Source organism: Psammomys obesus, unplaced genomic scaffold, assembly GCF_907164565.1.
Source record: "Psammomys obesus unplaced genomic scaffold, mPsaObe1.curated_primary_1811, whole genome shotgun sequence".
NCBI lineage: Eukaryota > Metazoa > Chordata > Mammalia > Rodentia > Muridae > Psammomys > Psammomys obesus.
This window is the reverse complement of record NW_026596046.1, coordinates 33,685,578-33,704,593: the sequence shown is the minus strand read 5'-3', so window position 1 is coordinate 33,704,593 and position 19,016 is coordinate 33,685,578. Positions and strand designations below refer to the sequence as shown.

Sequence of the window (19,016 nt, the reverse complement as noted above, 5' to 3'; positions counted from 1 at the left end):
GGTTCAAAGGTACACTGTATGTTTATGCTGATTAGTTAACACAGAAGGAAGTCAGGGGAGTTTTGAACTGGAAGTGGACCTAGAAATCATCTAGTTCCCTAATAACCCAATTGACAATGACACTTGTACACCCAGTCCCCTTTCCTCCGTGGTTTTTCTTTATAGTATTTTTACCATCTAACGTGGTATTGATTTAGTATATTTTTGTCTCTCTAAACTGTGAGGCTTGTGATTCCCCACCCTCTTTTTCCTTTCTTCCTCTTCCTTCAGTTTCTCCCCCCTTTCCTTCCCAACCTCTCTCCCATTTGATTCCCAGCATTTAGACAAATGTTGGACTCATATTAGAGGCAAAGAAAATATTAAGTATTTATTGAATGTAAGAATGAATGCATGGTGCTAGAGAAATGGCTCAGCAGCAAGAGGGCTTGCTGCTTCTCCGCAGACCCAGGTTCAGTTCCCAGCACCCATGGAATGACTCACAACTGAGTGTAACTCAACATTCCAAGGGACTGAGGGCTCCTGTCCACTTGTAGAATGCATACACACAGAGATACACAAATATACACGTAAGTGAAAGTTAAAAACAAACGAGAATAACTCCAATATGCCTCATTAGACTAAGACAGGAAACTGTTTACTTGTAGCATATTAGAAATAGTTACCTCCCTTTGCAAATTGGTCCAAGTCTAATTTCTTTAGCATTTCTGGGGCTATTTGGGTTATCTGCTTGTCTTCTCTGGTGCCTGTGTCTTTGGAAGGACTTTCATTCAAGAGGTTGGACTTTGTAACACTAATGATTCTTAAGGTTGTGTAGTATTCTCTTTTTGCTTCTAAGTTACAATTCTCTGATGAACATTTTCAATATCCTATTTTATATCCTGTTGTTACTTACTCATATATCTTATAAGAAGTTTCAGGTTCGGTGCCTCTGCCCAAACAAAACAAAACAAAACAAACAAACAAACAAACAAAAAACCCAAACAAACCAAACAACTTTTAGATTGATAAGATTCTTACAATGATAATTCAGAGTTTCCCTATAGATTTCTCCCAGCTTTCACTAATGTTGGCACCTTCTGTACCCGCGAGGCAGTTGACACGGCATGTAGTCAAAGCTAAGACAATAACGTGAGTATGTCACTGTTCACTTCCAACTTTGTTCAGCTTTCACCAGTGTTTCTACTCATTTATTTTAAACCTATGTTTCCCTTTTAATGGGGAGCCATTTGGGGTATGTATATTTATTATAAAGGTAGTTAGTACAGGAACTTATTTACCCCATCCTCAATATCCCTACTACAGCGTTTGCTATCATTAATAAAGCTATATATTATACACAATGTATATTATTAGTCTTCTTTAGTCAGAGTCCATTCTACCTTACTGTCCTTTTTTTATTCCAGAGTCCAATCAGGAAGGCATACCGCACATAACGGTCAGGCTTCCTTCCCTAACCTCCTCTTTGTTGTTGTTGTTACCAACGATTTGTTTGTGTCTGAGTGTGTCTGTGCATGTGTGTATGGAAACCAGAGGTCAAATCCCTTGGAGCTGGAGTAATAGGCACTAGATGTGTGAGCCACTAGATGTGGGTGCTGGGATTTGAACTCTGGTTTGCCAATAGAGCAGTAAGTGCTCCTAACCACCAAGCCATCTCAGTACTCCCACCCTTGGCTCTTCTGAGACTCACCTTGTTTTTGTTGACTCAACTGTCCTGAAAGATGACAAGCCAGGTAGTTTGTGGAGTGGCCTTGCTTAAGAGTTGCCCTCTGTTCTCTCAGAGTAAGGTAGAGCTGCTTCGGAATCCAGGCCAGGACACCACAGTAGATTTAGTCACATTTTTTTCATCTTCTCTTACCTACAACAAATTGTCAAGCTTTTTTTGGTTTTTAAGTCACCTCCACTCATCATCACTGATACCAGCCTTGGTCATTGGCTAAAGCAGTGCCTTTCGAGTCTCCATGCTAGAAATTCCCTTTCTAAACTCCACTTTTAGAAAGAAGTTGCTAAGTCCAAACTAAAAAAGTAAAAGTGGGTGGGCACAAAGCCCCATCCCTTGGAGAGCTCATCCATGCCAACTGTTTAGATTCTATTGTGAGGAAGCCTTGTCCCTAGTTCTTTAACTCACTTATAAGTATGGACTTATCTGTGTTTTTGCTTCAAGCTATAATCTGATAGTATGCTGTTCCTCTTATTGGTCTGAGGAGTCTCTCAATTTGGTTGTTCAAAGATCTTTCAAGCCTGGCCTGATGGCATGCTTCTGTAATTCCAGAACTCCATTCAGGGGCTCTGAGGAGGATTGCAGGTTTGAGTTTAGTCTGGAAGACCTTCTCTCAACAATGAGAGGGGAAGGATGAAGGTGTGGCACAGAGGGAGGACACTTGCCTTGAATGCTCTGATCCCTGCACTTTGATTCCTAGCCCGGGGTGGACATAGGGGAGATGGTTTAATTGAGCCTGGTATATTGGCGCTCACTTGTAATCCAGCACTCAAGAACCCATGTCAGAATAATTGTCATATGCCTGAGGCCAGCCTAGGCTATTTAGTGAGTTCAAGGCCACCCTGGGATACATAGAAAATATGTATTCTAAACTAAGTCAACATCTAATAAACAGTGTTCTGGGTTCACTCTTGTGTCTTTTACGGTCTTTTTGTGTTCTTTACTTGTGGTGCTCTGTAGTCTTCTATAGTCTGGTTCATCTTGTATTTGCCCTGTTTAGCCCAGGCATCGGCCATCTCTAACGAGAGAGATGGCTGATGGTATTTAGAAACAAGATCTGGTCACTGGGTTGTGCTTGGGTATTAGGTGTGCTTATTGCTTTTAAAGCCCTCTTAGTGGATATGGCCATCTCTGTATGAATGTGTACCTATCTATGTTAAGATAAACATGGGTTCATACTAATGTTTTCAACTCTAATGCCACGGAGTTTATTCTGGCTTTCTCATTCGTTTTGTTTATTTGCAGTATCTTTTTCTGATAATGAGAAAGCTGGCTCTCATTAAGTATAATGTATTTATCTGTTAAGTCCTGGCATATGTGTAAAGTGGTTCTGATTTCTTTTTCCATTTGTTTTGCTATTATAATTATTAATGTATGTTAAATCTCTATATTAATGGATTTCACTATGACATTTCTACATATACACATACCATGCTTTCATCATCTCTACCCTCCCAAATACTCTCCCTCAGCCCCCTCCCGAGCCTTCTTGCCTGAGCAGTGTCTTTACTACTTCTGGATCATGTTAGGTTGTTTTTACTTTACCTTTTGAGAGAAAATACACAATACTCTTTTCCTATTTCTAATAGAATTTTTCAGCCTTATTTAGAGGGTGTTGTTTATTTTTTATTTTATGTGTATGGGTAATTTTTTCCCCCAGCATGTGTTTCTGCACACTGCATGTGTGCCAGTTGCCCATGAAGGACAGAAGAGGGCATAAGATCCCTGGAACTGAGTTACATAAAATTATGAACCACTCTATGGGTTTTGAGAATGAGCCTTTGCTCTTCAGGCAGAGCAGCCAGAACTTTTAACTGCTAAGCTGTCTTTACATCCCTTATTATTAATGTATATATATATTTATTTCTATATACAAATTCTTTTCCCGATATATATTTGAGGAATACGTTCTTTGAGTCTGTGGCTTGCATTTTTCTTTGTAAAAATCATTTTTTAAAGATTATTTTTGTTTTGTGCATATGAACGTTTGCCTGCATGTATATGTGTGTATGCTGCATGTCTGGTGCCGTTGGAGGTCAAAGGGGGCTTTGGATGCTCTGAGGCTGAAGTTATAGATAGCTGTGAACCATGTGGGTGCTGGGAACCCAACCCAGATTCTCTGCAAGAGCAGCAAGTGCTCTTCACTGTTGAGCCGTCTCTCCAGCCTATTTTGTTGTGGTTAATAGCATTTAAAGAGCAAAACAGTTAAAGTTCAAAAGAATCTGATGTACTTGTGTATATGTTTGCACATAGGGGTGCTTTTGTGTGGAGGGGAATGAAAGCAGGAGAACCCCTCAGGTGTTCTTCTGTAGGAGCCTGCACCTTGGTTTGGGTTTGTTTATTTTTTGAGTCAGGGTCTCACTATGTAGCCCTAGCTGGCCTGGAGCATCTATGTAGACCAGGCTCTCCTCAAACTTGCAGAAGTGCACCTTCCTCTGCCTCGCTCCTTAGTGCTGGAGTTCAAGTCAGGGGCTGTCACTAACACGGACCTCACCGAGTAAGCTCCCCAGTGCTCCAGCTATAGACGTGTGCCCATGTCTGCCGTGCCCAGCTTTGACTCTGGCATTTACCTGAGCTCTGGGAAATGGAACTCAGGTCTTCAGGCTGACACAGGAAGCTCCTCACCAACTGCGCTATCTCTCCAGCCCTCTGATTGTTGTTGTTGTTGTTTTCTTTGTTTCATGTCTTTCTTGTGATCTTTGTAAGAATCTTCTACCTAATTCAAGATTACAGACATTTTCTGCTCTGTTTTTTTTTCCCCCCTAGAAGTCTTAGAGTTTGGGGCTTTGTGTTTAGATCTCTGATTCATTTCAAATTATTATTTTTATACTGGATGAAGAAAGAGTAAAACACCCCCCACCCAACTGTTCAGTTGACAGAACAGTATTTGATGAACTGCTTTTCCTTTCCCCATTAATTACCCTGACATGTTTGTCTGAAGTCACCTGACCATACACACGTGCGCCTGTTTTGCCTCCGACTCATGGGCCTGTCTGCTTATCTTCCGCCATTATTGTAGGTTCTCAAGACAGACAGGGAGGGAAAATACTCTAACTTTTAAAAAAAGTTCCTGTTTTTTTACATCCCATAGGTTCTTTCTGTTGAATGAATTTTAAAATGAGTTTGTCAGTTTCTACTGAAGAGAGCCTGCTGGAATTTTAATAAGGATTTGTGGCGAATCACCATCTTCACAATGCCGAGGTCTCAGCCTGTTCACGTGCCATTTATGTTTTCTGTAGATGTCTCTTTTAAGTCCCTGAGTAATGCCTTTGACCCTTTGGTTAGTCATAAGTTTTTGTGGGAGTGGGGCAAGCACAGGGCAGAGGCGCAGCGTCAGGCAGGTGTGGCAGTGTACCCCACAAAGCTCCGCTTAGGGAGAGAAGACGGTTCATGCTTCCATTAAATGCAGTATTAACAATTTGTTTTGATTACAGGGTATTCCTCCCCCTAGTCTCTGGGGTTTTTATCATGAATGGAAATTAAATATGGGAGAATTTAAGGCAGGAGGATCGGGAGTTTAAGGTTAGCCTGGACCACATAAAAAGACCTTGTCTCCCAGAATTGGTAATAATAAGGGGAACTGCTTTGAGTTTTTATTTGTCATTTGTTTGTGGCTAGTATATAAGAATGCTATTCATTTTAATTTATTTCTGCTGTATCCTATAGTTTTATCTGTAGTGATGATCTTCATTTTGAGATTTCTAGGAATTTTTGCGCAGACAATAATATCTACAGATTCAGATTTGGGTGGAGGGTTTTGTCGTCGTTGCTGGTGCTGTTTTGGAGACAAAGTTTGATGTATAGCCCAGTCTGCCCTGAAACTCGTAGCAATCCTCCCAGGGGGTGAGTGTCACAGGCGTGTGGAACCCTGTCCAGCTCATGTTTGGATAATTCCAAATTCTCTGCTCACTTCACCAGTGAGAACATTCATATACTGAGCAGAATGCAGCCGGGTTCCTGCCTTGTGCCTAGGGTGAGGAAGAACGTTGTCTTTGCTTCATTAAGTATGGTATTAGCAATGGTCTCTACTGGTTTAGATCTGGAAGCTAGTTTCTGAGAGATTTTTTTTTTAAATCATGAGTGATTTAAATGGTTATCTGCGTACAGTGAAACAATCATGATTTTCTCATTAATTTAAAACTTAATAAAGCATACTATTTTGGTTTTGCTTCAAATTTTAATATTTTTTTTGCAATACTGGCGATTGAACCTAGGCCCGCATACATACATACATACATACATTACTCTTGTGTTTCCCAAGTAAATCTGAGTTGATGACCATATGCAGCGTTTTGTGTCATGCTAGATTTGACCTGGTGAGGCAGCGTGTTTTGTCAGGGACACTGAGATGCGGTGAGAGTTTGGTATAGTGTAGGGAGGCCTCGCACAGTCACCTGCTCATTGTTCTTTTGTCCCCACTCCCACCTTGACTAGAAACAGCAGCCTCCTACATCTTTTCGTTAATCGCTAGCTCCCTGCTAAGACTCTCTCTCCTTTCACTCATCATTAGAACGGTTTGCTTTTCATCTCAGAGTATTCCTGGGTGGCTTTCAGGTGTTTTTCTAACATCGGCACTGGCTTGTGGCTGCCTGTGTGTTGATGCCTCTTTCCTAGAGAGCCACGTTCTCCAGCTCTTCATGGACAGAGCACTGCTGCATTCCGCCCCAGACGTTCTGAACGTGATCTGTCCTCTTTAAGACTTTGCTTTGAAGAATGTTTCTATTTTGGCAGGCGGTTCACTTAGTGAAGCTCACACTTCAGTGCCTCCAGATGACATGGCTCCAGGTCCAGCTTAACTTTTCACTCTTGGGCACAGGCAGCTGTGTCCATCTATGCGTGTAAGGCTTGGAGCTCAGTCTGAGAGTTCATTGAGTCTGAACAGAATTTGGGGTTCCTATTCTCTGTCTTTCCCCATCCTGGAATCCTTGTTTTATCATTTCTGGCTCCTCCAAGTGGAGAGAATGTTGGTTTTCTGCTGTCCTCCAGAACCACTTTCAAGGCAAAGCCACAAAATAAGGAGAGAAAATTGTCTTTGTGTTGCGTGCTTATACTACACCTTGACTTTTCTTCAAAACAGTATGCCATTGATCTTTGTATAGAAACTACAGTAGTATCTTCATATATTTAGTTTAGTAGAAGGTCAGTTTTGTAGGTGTTTATTCTTATTTAGAAGCTAAAGTCCTTTATATTTTATATAATATCTATTTTTATATTTATGAAGCAATACCTGTATATAGATACAGCTTTAATAGCTTTAATTTCCTACCTACATCTGGGTTCAAGGCCTGATTGTACTACTAAGTTTATGAAATTAATAAGGTGGATTAAATATTTTGCAAGGAAGCATTTTCTTATTTGTAGTGATTGACTACATGGAGATGGAGAGAAAACTACCTATAAATGACATTTGGAAGCAATTTGTTAATGTTCGCAGCTCTGAGACTTTTTCCAGATTGTTACTCCAGTTGTGGGTGATAACCATAGATAAGATAAAATACTCTCTAAATCACTGATTCCTCAAATGTTTTGATCTTAGGACCCTTTAATATGTTAAAAATTGTGACAATCTCTAAGAACTTGGTCAACACTATTAATATTTATTATGTTAGAAATCAAATCTGAGAGTCTTGTTTGTTTTTATTTATTTTTTTTTTTGAAATAGGGTTTCTCTATGGAGCCCTGATTGTCTTTTTGAGGCCTCGCTGGCCTCAAACTCAGAGATCGGCCTGCCTCTGCCTCCCAAGTGCTGGACCACTGCCTAACTCAAATCTGAGAAATTTTAAAAAGTTATTTCTAATTAACTTTAGAGTGCCAATAACAAATCTATGTTAGCATAAAAGTAGATTTTTATGAGAAATGAGTGTTTTTTCCTTTTTTAAAAAAAGGGAGATTTTGTTTCATTTTTATGACTGTAACCTTAGCAAACTGAGTTTTCCCTTAATAAAAGTCCAGTGAGACAACTCACTGGGTAAAGGCTTGTCACCAACCCTGACAGGCCAAGTTCAATTCCCCAGAACGCACAGAGTGGAAGCAAAGAGTCGATTCCCCAAGCTGTCCTCTGACTTTCACATGCACACACATACATACATACATACATACATACATACATACATACATACATACATACATACATACATAAAATGCCAGTTTCTGAAAGGCTCCTGGCATTTCCCATCTAGTTTGGCAGTACATCCTTTGCAGTACCCAAGCAGACACGCTTCATACACACAGGAACGTGACCATGAAAGGGGCCCAACTGCTCACTGTGATTACACATGTGTTTGAAACTTTCATTATCCCAGGACCAAATTTTAGCCTATTTGTGTCTGAGGGATTTTAGCTCTAGTGTGATCTATGAGAAAATACTTGTTTGCATTAGCATTAACGTTATTTATAGATCAATCTGTCATTGTAAAATGAAGTGTTTAACATTACCCATGATTCTTTAATAGACCCATAAATAGTGCTTGCAAACATGCATGTCTGTGATTTCTGAGTGTTGTATAAAATCTAATTAAAGGTGATTGGTATATTGGGGTAGACGTGTGACATTAACTGTCCTTGGAATGAAGAGATGGCTAGAGCGCAGCAGCCCGTAGAAGACACTTAGTTATGTTAAGATCTTTAATCAGCTTGCCTTTGAAGTCTGAGCAAGGAAACAGAACCAAGGCATATGCAGGGTTTGTTTACGCCTGGAAAACAGGAGCCAACAATCCTAGATTGGGCTAATGGATCGATTTCTGTAAATGGGCCAGTTTTCTCACACAGACCGTGACACAGCCATGCTGTGCTCACGCCTTCCTGTGTTAGCTTTGTGTTTATGCTAACTTTTAAGTCTTGTGCTTTTTAACGAGAAAACATTCCCAGCCTGATTGTACACCCTGAACAAAGTAAGTTACCCCATGAGTCAGGTTGTGTTCTCTGAAGAATGTCTCCCGTTTCTCACTTTGCCCCCAACATTCAAATATTTTGTGGAAAAAAAAAATTTGGGTTAAAGCAGTTAAACACATACATCTTGATGATTAGAAGACATTTATTTCTTTATTCCCGTGTGGAGGGATCCAAGCCGTGGCGTGCACACGGATGTCAGACACGTTTGTGGAACCAGTCCTCTCCAGCAACTGAACACAGGAGACTTAGGGCCCACCACCCCCGCTCACTGAGAAACTTGCCAGGCAGTTTCAGTCATCTGTAAATGTGTTGTTCGTTGGTATTAAATACATTCGTAATGTTGTGCGGCCACCTTCACCATCTGTCCAAAGCCCTTTTATCTTGTAAAGCCGAAACCTCATGGCTTTTAAGTACTAACTCCATCCCCTTCACCCCCAAGCCCTGCCACCCTTCCATCTGTGATTCATATACAATCTCATTTCTCATCCTCTCTCCCACCTGCCAGGAATTGAATCCAGGACCTTGTCCATGGTAGGCATGCACTCTACCACTGAGCTACACTTCCAGCCTGGTTTTGACTATTCTAAGTACCTTACATAAATGGTGTCAGATGTAAGGTCTAAGTACCTTACATAAATGGTGTTTGCAGCTTATTAGTTTCACATAACATTATAACCTTAAAGACTTCCCATGTTATTGGATACACCAGGGTTCCTCTTTTTTAAAAGCAGAATAATATTCTGTTACGTGTATATGCTGCATTTTGCTTTTCTATCCATCTGTTGATGGATGCTTGTTAGCTTCCACATTTTAGAACCCCATTGATTTTTGGATCTTTGTTTTTATAATGTTTGGCAAAACATAATAAGTTAATAGAAAGCATTTAAAACTATGTAGTAAGTCCCTCATAAATGTTAATGTTGTTCAAAAAATTTTATTTAGGAACATTATTTTTAAGGGTTTCCTAGATTTTTCAAGCCTAATGTAATGATGGGTAGGAAAGAAGATTTTATTCTGTTTCCTTGACTGTGTCCTTAGTAGATTATCGTCCCGGCTGCTTAGAATGTTTGTTTCAGGGATGAAGAAGTAGCCATCCTGGGTGAGAAGGGATTGCTTTAGAGTGCTCTCAACACAATTGCGAGAATCCTTTTCCTTGCCCCTTGCTTTCAAAGGCCATCACTATGCCTCTCACTCAGTTCCCAGGTTCCTTGTTGTCTAAACAGCAATCGAGGACTGACTTCTTCCTTTGAGAAATTTCCAACAGCTTGTTCTACATTTTGTTAATTTTTCTATTATAATTTTAATTCGATATTTTACTCTTTTGGAAAAGACAAAAAAATTTACCAGGCATAGCCAAATTACATATGATCACTACTCGTGAAAAATCATGAAAAGTATATTATTGTTACCATGTGGTAGAGACCAACAAAGATACATTCTTACAGTGCATGTTCACTGATAGCTTCACTGTGCAGTCAGATTTGTAAATGGAGGCAATTTCAGAGATGTTTGAATAAAAAGGAATTTGCCCCCTGTTATGCATACATGTATCTATGCATGGTCACCTACATGTGAGTGTGAATGTTCATTTACATCAGAAGCCCAAGGCTGACATCCTTCCTCCATCCTTCTTCGTCTTTTTATTGAAGCAGGGTCCCTCATTTGAACCCAGAGCTCACCTGTATGGCTACCCTAGCTAGCCAGCCTGCTCAGGGGAACCCCTTCTCTACTCTCCTGTCTCTGTCTTCTGAGCAAAACAGCCCACCTGATATTACATGGGTGCTGGAAAGCCAAACTCCAGTCTTTGGTATAGTTGCTCAGAGTCCATAGGCTGGTCTTTGTCTGTAGGCGCTTCTGTATCAGCTGCCATGTCCCTTGTGTCTTGTTAGTCCTTCTTCCCTGTCACCATAGCGTCTCAGTTCTTTTCTTGTCTTATTGCCATGGTGAGGATTTCTGGTCCATGTACATTACGTTGGAGTGGAAAAGTCAACTTCTTGTCTTGTTCTTGAACCTAGGGGAGAGTGTCTAGTTTTGTGATGTTAGGTGCCAGCTAAAGGAAGTTTCCACTTGTTCTTTGTTCTGAAACTTGTGGGTCTTTATTATGAATAGGTAGTATGCTTTGTTATATGTCTTTAATCTGTACATTTCTTATATGTATACATTGATTGGTATTATCTTTCTTCCTAGGCTTAGTATTGTGATGTTGTGTTTGAGTGTACCCCTGGAATAAATTTCATTTTAACTGTGATACTTTTTTTTTTTTTGCATCATTCGATTTAACTGCCTGGGACTTTGCGTTATCTTTATCTACTTGGGGTGTCCAGCTCATGCTCACCTGGGACAGTTAATGTTTCCCTCCGTTTATTATTTCTACAAGAGATTTGAGTTCCTAGAGAAGGCTCATTTCTGCCTGTCCTCACTTATTTCTGTATTCTTTCCGTTAAAGTGATGGCTGCTGGTAATTACTCTAAGCACTGTAGATTAATGAGTATTTGGCCTTCGTTGTTTTGAATCATGGTGGATGACTTTATATTCATAAATTTACCTGTTACTGTCTTTATTTAGAAGAAAGAAAGTGAATGTCTGCGATTAAAAATTTTGGTGCTTCGAAATGAACTGGAAAGACAGAAGAAAGCCCTGGGCCGGGAGGTGGCCTTCCTGCAGAAGCAACAAATAGCCCTACAGGACAAAGGTGAGTAGGGTCACCATGCAGCCAACCTCCCTCTGGCATCGTTTTCTTCCTTCCATATGCTCAAGCAGACATCTTTGCAGGCATATGTTCATTCTGGTTTCTATTTGTTTGTTTGGTTGGTTTTTTGTTTTTGTTTTTGAGACATGGTTTCTCTTTGTAGCCCTTGTGTAGCCCTGGAGCTCACTCTGTAGACCAGGCTGGCTTCAAATTCAGGGATCTACCTGTCTCTGCCTTCTAAGGGCTGGGATTAAAGGCATGTGCCACTTATATGCCTTTTGTTTTTAATCTTTAAAGTATTTTCCAAATATTTTGACATTGGTAGTATGTATAATAATGTACAAGTCTTTGTATGTTGAGATATATAAGTTTTCACAAAGTGAACGCTGATGTAAGTAGAATTTCAGTCAGTGAAACCATGCTAAAGACTCACAACCCTTTGGCACCTTCTTGAATTCCCACCATGCACCATGATTCCAACCACACTAACCAGGTACCTTCACTTAAGAGACCAGAAATTGGTTTTGCCTAATTTCGCATTTTATAGAAGTCATGTGTACACTTTCTGTGTGTTAGCTTTTTCAGCATGTTTGTTAGAGTCGTTCTTAACCTTCCTGTAATTATAATTGATTCCAAAAGCCAAATAGTAGTTTGTTATACAAATATGTATTTATGTATTTGCTATCACTGTTGTTAATGTCCGGTTTGAGGCTTTTACAGTTCATCCTTCCACACATGTTCTAACACATGTTTTTTAATGGAGACCCCTGTGAGTTTCCGTTGGCCGGAAACCTAGCAGTAGAGCTGCAGGCTTGTAGGGTGGTTATCTTTCTTCAGCTGTAGTAGATGGTATTTAAAGGCTTTCCTCTAAATTCCTTTCACTTGCCTGGCCTCCATCTTCGCCCCGTGTCCTGGCCACGCGCAGCACTCAGTCTTTGTGTGGTGTGTGCTCTCATAGCTCTGGCTTCCATTCTGGCTTTACCAGTCTACACACTTCAAATGAATCTTTCGTGAAGTGTCAGTTGCGGTCTTTTGACTGTGTGTTACATTTATACTCTTCCGGTTTACAGAGTTCCTTATTCTTTATGGATGTGGGGAGTTTCTTGATGTGCGCAGTAGGATCATGCTCCCCATCCTGTGGCTTGCTGTTGCCTGCTTTCCTTTAGTCTACATTTGAGGCTTTGGGGCCAAATGTAGGAGACATTTGCCTGTTTGACGACCTTAAAGGTGTTCTTCAGAACTCATTGTTTTATTTTCCACATTTATTTCATCAGTTCGTCCAAATTAGTGGATGGGTGTCCTCTAAGTTACAGTTAGCATTCTCTTTTTCACAGAGAAAGAGCACTGCGGCTCCTCTTTGATATGAATCTTGTCGCCATGGCCTTGTTCCAAGTCTGTTAAGGGCCTTCTGCTCCAGTCCACTGAGCTACTTTTCAGCTTCTATATCTTTTCAGTATCCTTCTGTCATGCTTCGTTTTGATGTGTGTTGAAGTTCTTCAGTTTGTTTTTCTTCCGAATCATCTTGGTTATTTTTGTTCTTTCTGCATTTTCATATGGATTTCTAGACAAAACAGAAAACCTTACTAGAAGTTTGATGGGGCTGCATATACTAAGTCTGCCAGGAGAGTTGTGGGATATAGAATATTAAGGTCCTGTCTACCACCCCAAGAAAACCATGTGACAGTGTTTGTTAGATCTTTACAAAATACTGCAAACCAATAATACTGTAAACAAAATACTGAAACACTAATGCCTGGGTCTTTGCTTAGTTGAATTTACTCCTATTCTCCGATGCTGTCTGAGACTCTTATACTTCTTAAACTTCTGTTTAACTTCTTTTTCTACTGTTAATGGTATGTAAATATACAGTTTGCTTTTTTTTTTTGTGATACTGATGTTCAAAAGAAAAAATTTGGCTGTAGAGATGGCCTAGTGGTTAAGAGCACTGGCTGCTGTTTCAGAAGGACTGGATTTGATTCTCAGTACATACATAGTGATTCACAACCATCCATAATTCAGTTCCAGGGGATCCAATACCTGCTTCTGACCTCTGTGGGCTCAAGGAACACATGTGTAGACATACATGCAGACAAAATACTTATACAGATAAAATAAAATAATTTTTAAAAATTCACTTTAAAAAGATTTACTAAGTTAGTACCTAAGTAATACTGGTAGGAAAACATTAAAAGATGCACTAACTTGACACCTACCCACAAATGAACGATAGCAGAAAGTCTTTGCTTTTCATTATGTTTCTGTAAGAACAGGAAAACCTATATGTGCAGTGATCACTGCAATTCCTAATTCAGAACAGTCTTGGCTGAGCCGAGGTTACGCATGTATTTATATTCATGAGCTAACAGTGCAGGGATGAAAATATTTCCACCAATCTGAATCACTGCCTAGAACTTCTTTTTGAAGTACGTGGCCTTGGGAGATGGGAGATGGGCGATGGGCGATGGGCGATGGCTCGGTTGGATTGCCGTGCAAGCATGACGGCGTAAGCTTGGCTCTCCAGGGTCCACACAGGAAGGTGGAGGGTGGCGGCAAGCACCTGCAAATCCCGGTGCTGGGAGATGCGCGTGGGAGGGTCCTGGGGGTTTGCTGTGGCCAGTTGAGTCAGCCGAAGAATGTCAGGGCCGGTGTGAGAGCCTGTCCGAAAGAAATAAGGTGAAGAGTCGTAGGAGAAGATAACCAAGTCCAGCCTCTGGCCTCCGTGATCTGGTGTGTGGCTCATGCACAAGCGTACAAACATAACACACATAAGTAATGTGATGTGTAAAGCTCATGAGATATGTATGATTCCACTGCATGGGCAAAAGATAGGAATCTGTAGTTCCTTGACTGTGTTCCTTATTATATTTTTGTCTTCTGTGAGAAAAGGAAACAGCAAGCTGTCTGTCCCCAGACTAAAAGCACTGAAACTTTCAGTGATTTCTATACCATTAAGATGATGAAAGGAGTGGCAGGAGAGATAGCTCAGAGGTTAAGAGCACTGGCTGCTCTTCCAGAGGTCCTGAGTTCAATTCCCAGCAACCACATGGTGGCTCACAACCACTTATAATGAGATCTGGTGCCCTCCTTTGGCATGCAGGCTGAATGCTGAACACATAATAAATAACTGAATCTTTAAAAATAAAAGTTGAAAGGAGAGGTGGAGTGGGCATGATCATAATACATCAGATACATGTATAATTGTCAATGACTACTGGTCGTTAATTTTTTAAAAGATGAATATATAATATATGCTCACTTATGAGTTTGTCTTTATGGAGAACATTAATGTCAGGCAATATCATGTTTGCTGGTGTTTCTCTCATCTGATCACCACTAAGAAAGTCCTGTGAGTTAAATATACCATATCGATAGCGATAAAGATATGGTGTATTATTATCCTCTTTACAGAGGCGAAAGATTTGTTCAAAGGTACACAGAAAGTTGTGGCCAAGCTTTAAGTCAGTTACCAGAGCCTAACGGTGCCGCAGAAGATGATTGTGGGGCATATAGGTATCTATATAGGCATATAGGCATATAGGTTTTGTTTGGGCAGCCATGCAGTCACATTCTTGGATCTTCATGTATCATAGAAAGAATGGCGATCCCCAGGCTAGATGGGTCTTTGGCGTGATGTGTCAGACCTGTTGAGTTGATGCTGAGTTTGTGCTTCAGTACCCTCTCTTGCATTTACAATGGAGATTTTGTTGTCGTCACACCAGGGATCAAATCCATGGCCTTCTGCACGAGCCCCACCACTGGGCGATACCCCAGTCCTATGCATGTTTTTGAATCAAGAATTCATTTATATTTCTTGAACTGTTAGAGGCCCCAGAAAGTTAGGGTCTAATGTTAATCCTATGTTAACTCCAGGGAAGCACTGGGCAGTAAAAGAGTGTTTGGCTGGGTAGGTACACAGGTTTACTTACTGATGGGCCCTGACATCCTTCGGGGATACCCATCCCATGTTCATCATGGTCACACTTGCCAGGCAGACACATACTTACTCAAAAGGCTGAGCCTGAGAGCCGGGTTGAGGAGTCAAGGTCAGGAATGGTTGATATTTGACCTTGATTTTGCTGCTGATTCTTCTGAAAATCTTAGGAATTACTTCTGCCTCTGCTTACACATCTCTTCAGTAGCATCACCACCTAGATTAGAATTATAAGGATCCACTTGTGTGAACAATTTGAAGAAACCAGGTGCCTATTCTAGCTGTAATTTTTGATGATAAAAATGCATTGCAAGATGATTTATTGGGAAGAGAGAAGACAGAGTTTCCGTTCCTACTGCCACTGACTCCTCATCGGCACCTCCCAGAAGCTGTCCCCCTCTGAGAGGCCTCCAAGGCAGCCTCTCAACCCATCTGCAGCAGCTCAGCTGGGCCACGAGTGGGCCTTCTCAGAACTCATGTTTATCAATGTGTGTGCATGTGTATATATACATATATATGTATTCTGGGATGATATTAGTCGTTTAATTTTTTGACATTTAATTAGAAAACAGGTTTAACTGTTAGGGTCTCAAGCTAAGTAACTCTCACAGTACCTGCATGTATTGTGTGCAGGGCCTCTTGTCCTTGCTCAGCCCATACATCTTTTTGAGATGCAGTACCCAGTCAGTCAGTCTGCTAGAAACTAGGTTTAGAAAGTAACATGGAACCCTGTTCTGAAAGCCTGTTCAGTAAAATCTGGATTTTTTTTTAGTTATTTTTTTTTTATTCACTTTATATCCTGGTTGTAGCCTCATCCCTCCTCTCCTCCCAGCCCCACCCTCCTTCCCTCTCCCTTCACCCCTTGCCTATTCCTCAGCAAAGGGGAGTACCTTTTCCCATCCAGCCCAGCTCATCAAGCTGCATCAGGACTGAGCATGTCCTCTTCCCCTGTGGCTTGGCAAGGCAGTCCTGCAAGGGACAAGTGATCAAAAAACTGGCAAGTGAGTCTGTGTCTGATGCAGTCCCCTCTTCCCTTACTAGAGGACCCACATGAAGCCTAAGCTGCCCATCTGCTACATCTTTGTAGGGGCCTCGGTCCAGTTCATGCGTGGTCCTTGGTTGATGCTTCAATCTCAGCAAGCCCCTCTGGGCCTGGTTAGTTGGCTCTGTTGGTCTTCTTATGGACTCCTGTCACCCCTTTTCTCTCCACTTTTCCATAAGACGCCCTACTCCACCCAGTGTTTGGCTGTGAGTCTCAGCATCTGTTTTGAGGCGCTTCTGGGTGGAGTCTCTTAGAGGACAGCTCTGACAGGCTCCTGTCTGGGTCTTTTATGAGTAGATGTTGACAGGAATGAATTTTATGAAAGGGAAGTTCTCCAATATTTTGTCCAAGATAGTTGGGATTAAACCTGGGGCCTTATGAGCACCTTCCAGGATTGCTACCACTGAGATTTATCTGATGCCCAGAAGCTAAAACAGCCCTCCTGTGTGTAAGTCAAGGTCTAACTGTGTAGCCATGGCCAGGAACTCACTTTGAAGACCAAGCTTGCCTTGAGCTCACAGAGGTCCACCTGCCTCTGGAGTGTTAGGGTTAAAGGTGTGCGCTACTACGCCCAGCCCCCCCCCCAAAAAAAAACAAAACAAACAAAAAAAAAAACTTGTGTTAGAAATTAGAAGCCAATTTTTAAGTTGAGTGGATTTAATAGTAAAACCATGTATGTATTATATTACAGCTGGAAAATACTGATATATCATGCTTGAATCTCAAGGCATCCCTGGATGCTAAGTGGGGCAGTTGTTATCTTCATGTTATATATGCAATGACAGGGGTAAATGGCTTGTCCAGGAACACACAGACAGCTGGGAACAAGGTTAAAATGTGATCCAGACGTTTGACTCCAAAATATGTGCTTTTCTCACTGTTCCACATAACCTAAAATCTTAGAGTGCATTCAATAGAATCACACAAAAGTGCTAAGGAGCAGGAGGTTTTTATTGAGATCCTGTGACACACTAGCCTTTTTTGCATAATTCTCTTTGTTATTGTTTGTTTAAGCATTTCTTTTCACTTTTTATTTATTTATTTTTCTTGAGACAGAGTCTCCTTTTATAGTCCTGACTGTCCTGGAACTCACTATGTAAATCAGGCTGGCCTTGAACTCACATAGATCCACCTGCCTCTGCCTCCTGAGAGCTGGGATTAAAGGTGTGCACCACTACACCCAGCCTGCAAACAGTATATTTTTATCTCCAACTCCCTACTCCAACTCTTCCCAGATCCTCCCTACCTCCCTAACCATTCTATTTCACGCTCCCCTCTCCTGTCTCACTTTTGCTCTCACTGTCTTAAAACAACCGACCTAACAACCAACGTACCCCACATTGAAAATAAAAACAAACAGAAGCCATTAAGACCAAAACTGCCCAGGCCAAACAACTCCCCTTCTTCAAACCCCCTGGAGGTTTTTTGTGTTAGCCAATTACTCCTGGGCATGGGACCTGCCCTGAAGTCTGGGTAATATACTTGGTGAAATTCTACTGGAGAAAACTGATTTTCCCTTTGCTAGTTTCCAATTGCAGTAGTCTCTTGGTTAGGGATGAGATCTTATGTCTACTCCTCCCTCTCAGTCCTGGAACACAGCTGGCTTGACGCTACATAGACCCTGTCCACACTACCACAGTCTTTGTGATTTCGTTTGTGCATCAGTTCACTTGTATTTGGAAAACCTTGAGTCCATGGGATCATTCAATACCTCTAACTATTACTGTGTTTCCACTTCCTCCTCTTCTGCATAGATTCCTGAGGCTTGATAGGAAGGATTTAATGAAGACATCCCATTTAAGACTAAGTGTTCCAAAGTCTCTCATTCTCTGGACATTGTCTAGCTGTAGGTCCTCTGTGATGTGGGTTGAGTGAGGCACTGATCTCTGGGTATAGCCGTGTGTCATTAGTAGTCATCTTATTGCTATGTTCCTTTAGCAGAATAATAGTAGTAGGTTTTCCCATAGGTGCATGACCCATCTAGCCTCAGGTTCTTGGCCCCTTTAGCAATGTCAGGTATGGGTCCTCTCACTGGAATGGGCCTCAGGTCCAATCACAAAGTGGGTGGTTACTCCCAGAACATTTGTGCCACGATTGTACCCGTGCATCTTGCTGGCAAAGCACTGTTGTAGGCCACGGTGATACTGAATTTTTTTTTTTGACTTTTCTCCTCTATATTCAGAGTACTTTCTAGCACCGTGAACTCTAGTCACTAGGAGTGAAGCTTCTAAGTTGGGCACAGCTTGATTTCTCCATGTTTGATGACACTAGGAAACCTATCTTCAGCAATAGGCCCTTATCATCAGGTTGTAGAGAGCAGTCAATAGCCTTGGCAGTAGCTGTGATGTTTTGAGAGGAGTAAGGAAAGTGGGGACCATGGTCAACAGGATATAGCTCATTCCTAACACTGGAAGTTTTACTTGGTAGTCTAGTTGGGGTATTGTCTCCCCCATTACATGATAGCACCTTTTTGGGTTGTTTTGTTTGTTTGTTTGTTTGTTTGTTTGTTTGTTTGTTTGTTTTTTGGAAGCACACTTCATTTTTCTATGGCTTTTAAAGGCCTCGGATCAGAGGCTCTTCTTAAGTCCCACGTGGTAGACCCTAATTCGTATATGTGAGTGTTTCTGACTTTAAAACTTATCTGGTTCCAATGAATAAGGTGTCGTTGCTGCTTTCGGTAGTGTACTTGTGACATGTAGGCAATGTGTAAGCAGACAGTGAGCCCTTTGGGCTGTGGACTAGTAGC

At 41.3% G+C, this 19,016-nt stretch overlaps 1 protein-coding gene across 3 annotated transcripts in view; it reads left to right on the top strand.

The window, feature by feature from the left end:
• Positions 1-19,016, top strand: part of Uvrag (UV radiation resistance associated) — a 263,208-nt gene that overhangs the window by 126,448 nt on the left and 117,744 nt on the right. For all 3 annotated transcript variants that reach the window (XM_055623512.1, XM_055623513.1, XM_055623514.1), the window contains one exon: positions 11,174-11,300. In XM_055623512.1, the coding sequence (XP_055479487.1) occupies positions 11,174-11,300 (127 nt within the window). The remainder of the gene's footprint in view (positions 1-11,173; positions 11,301-19,016) is intronic.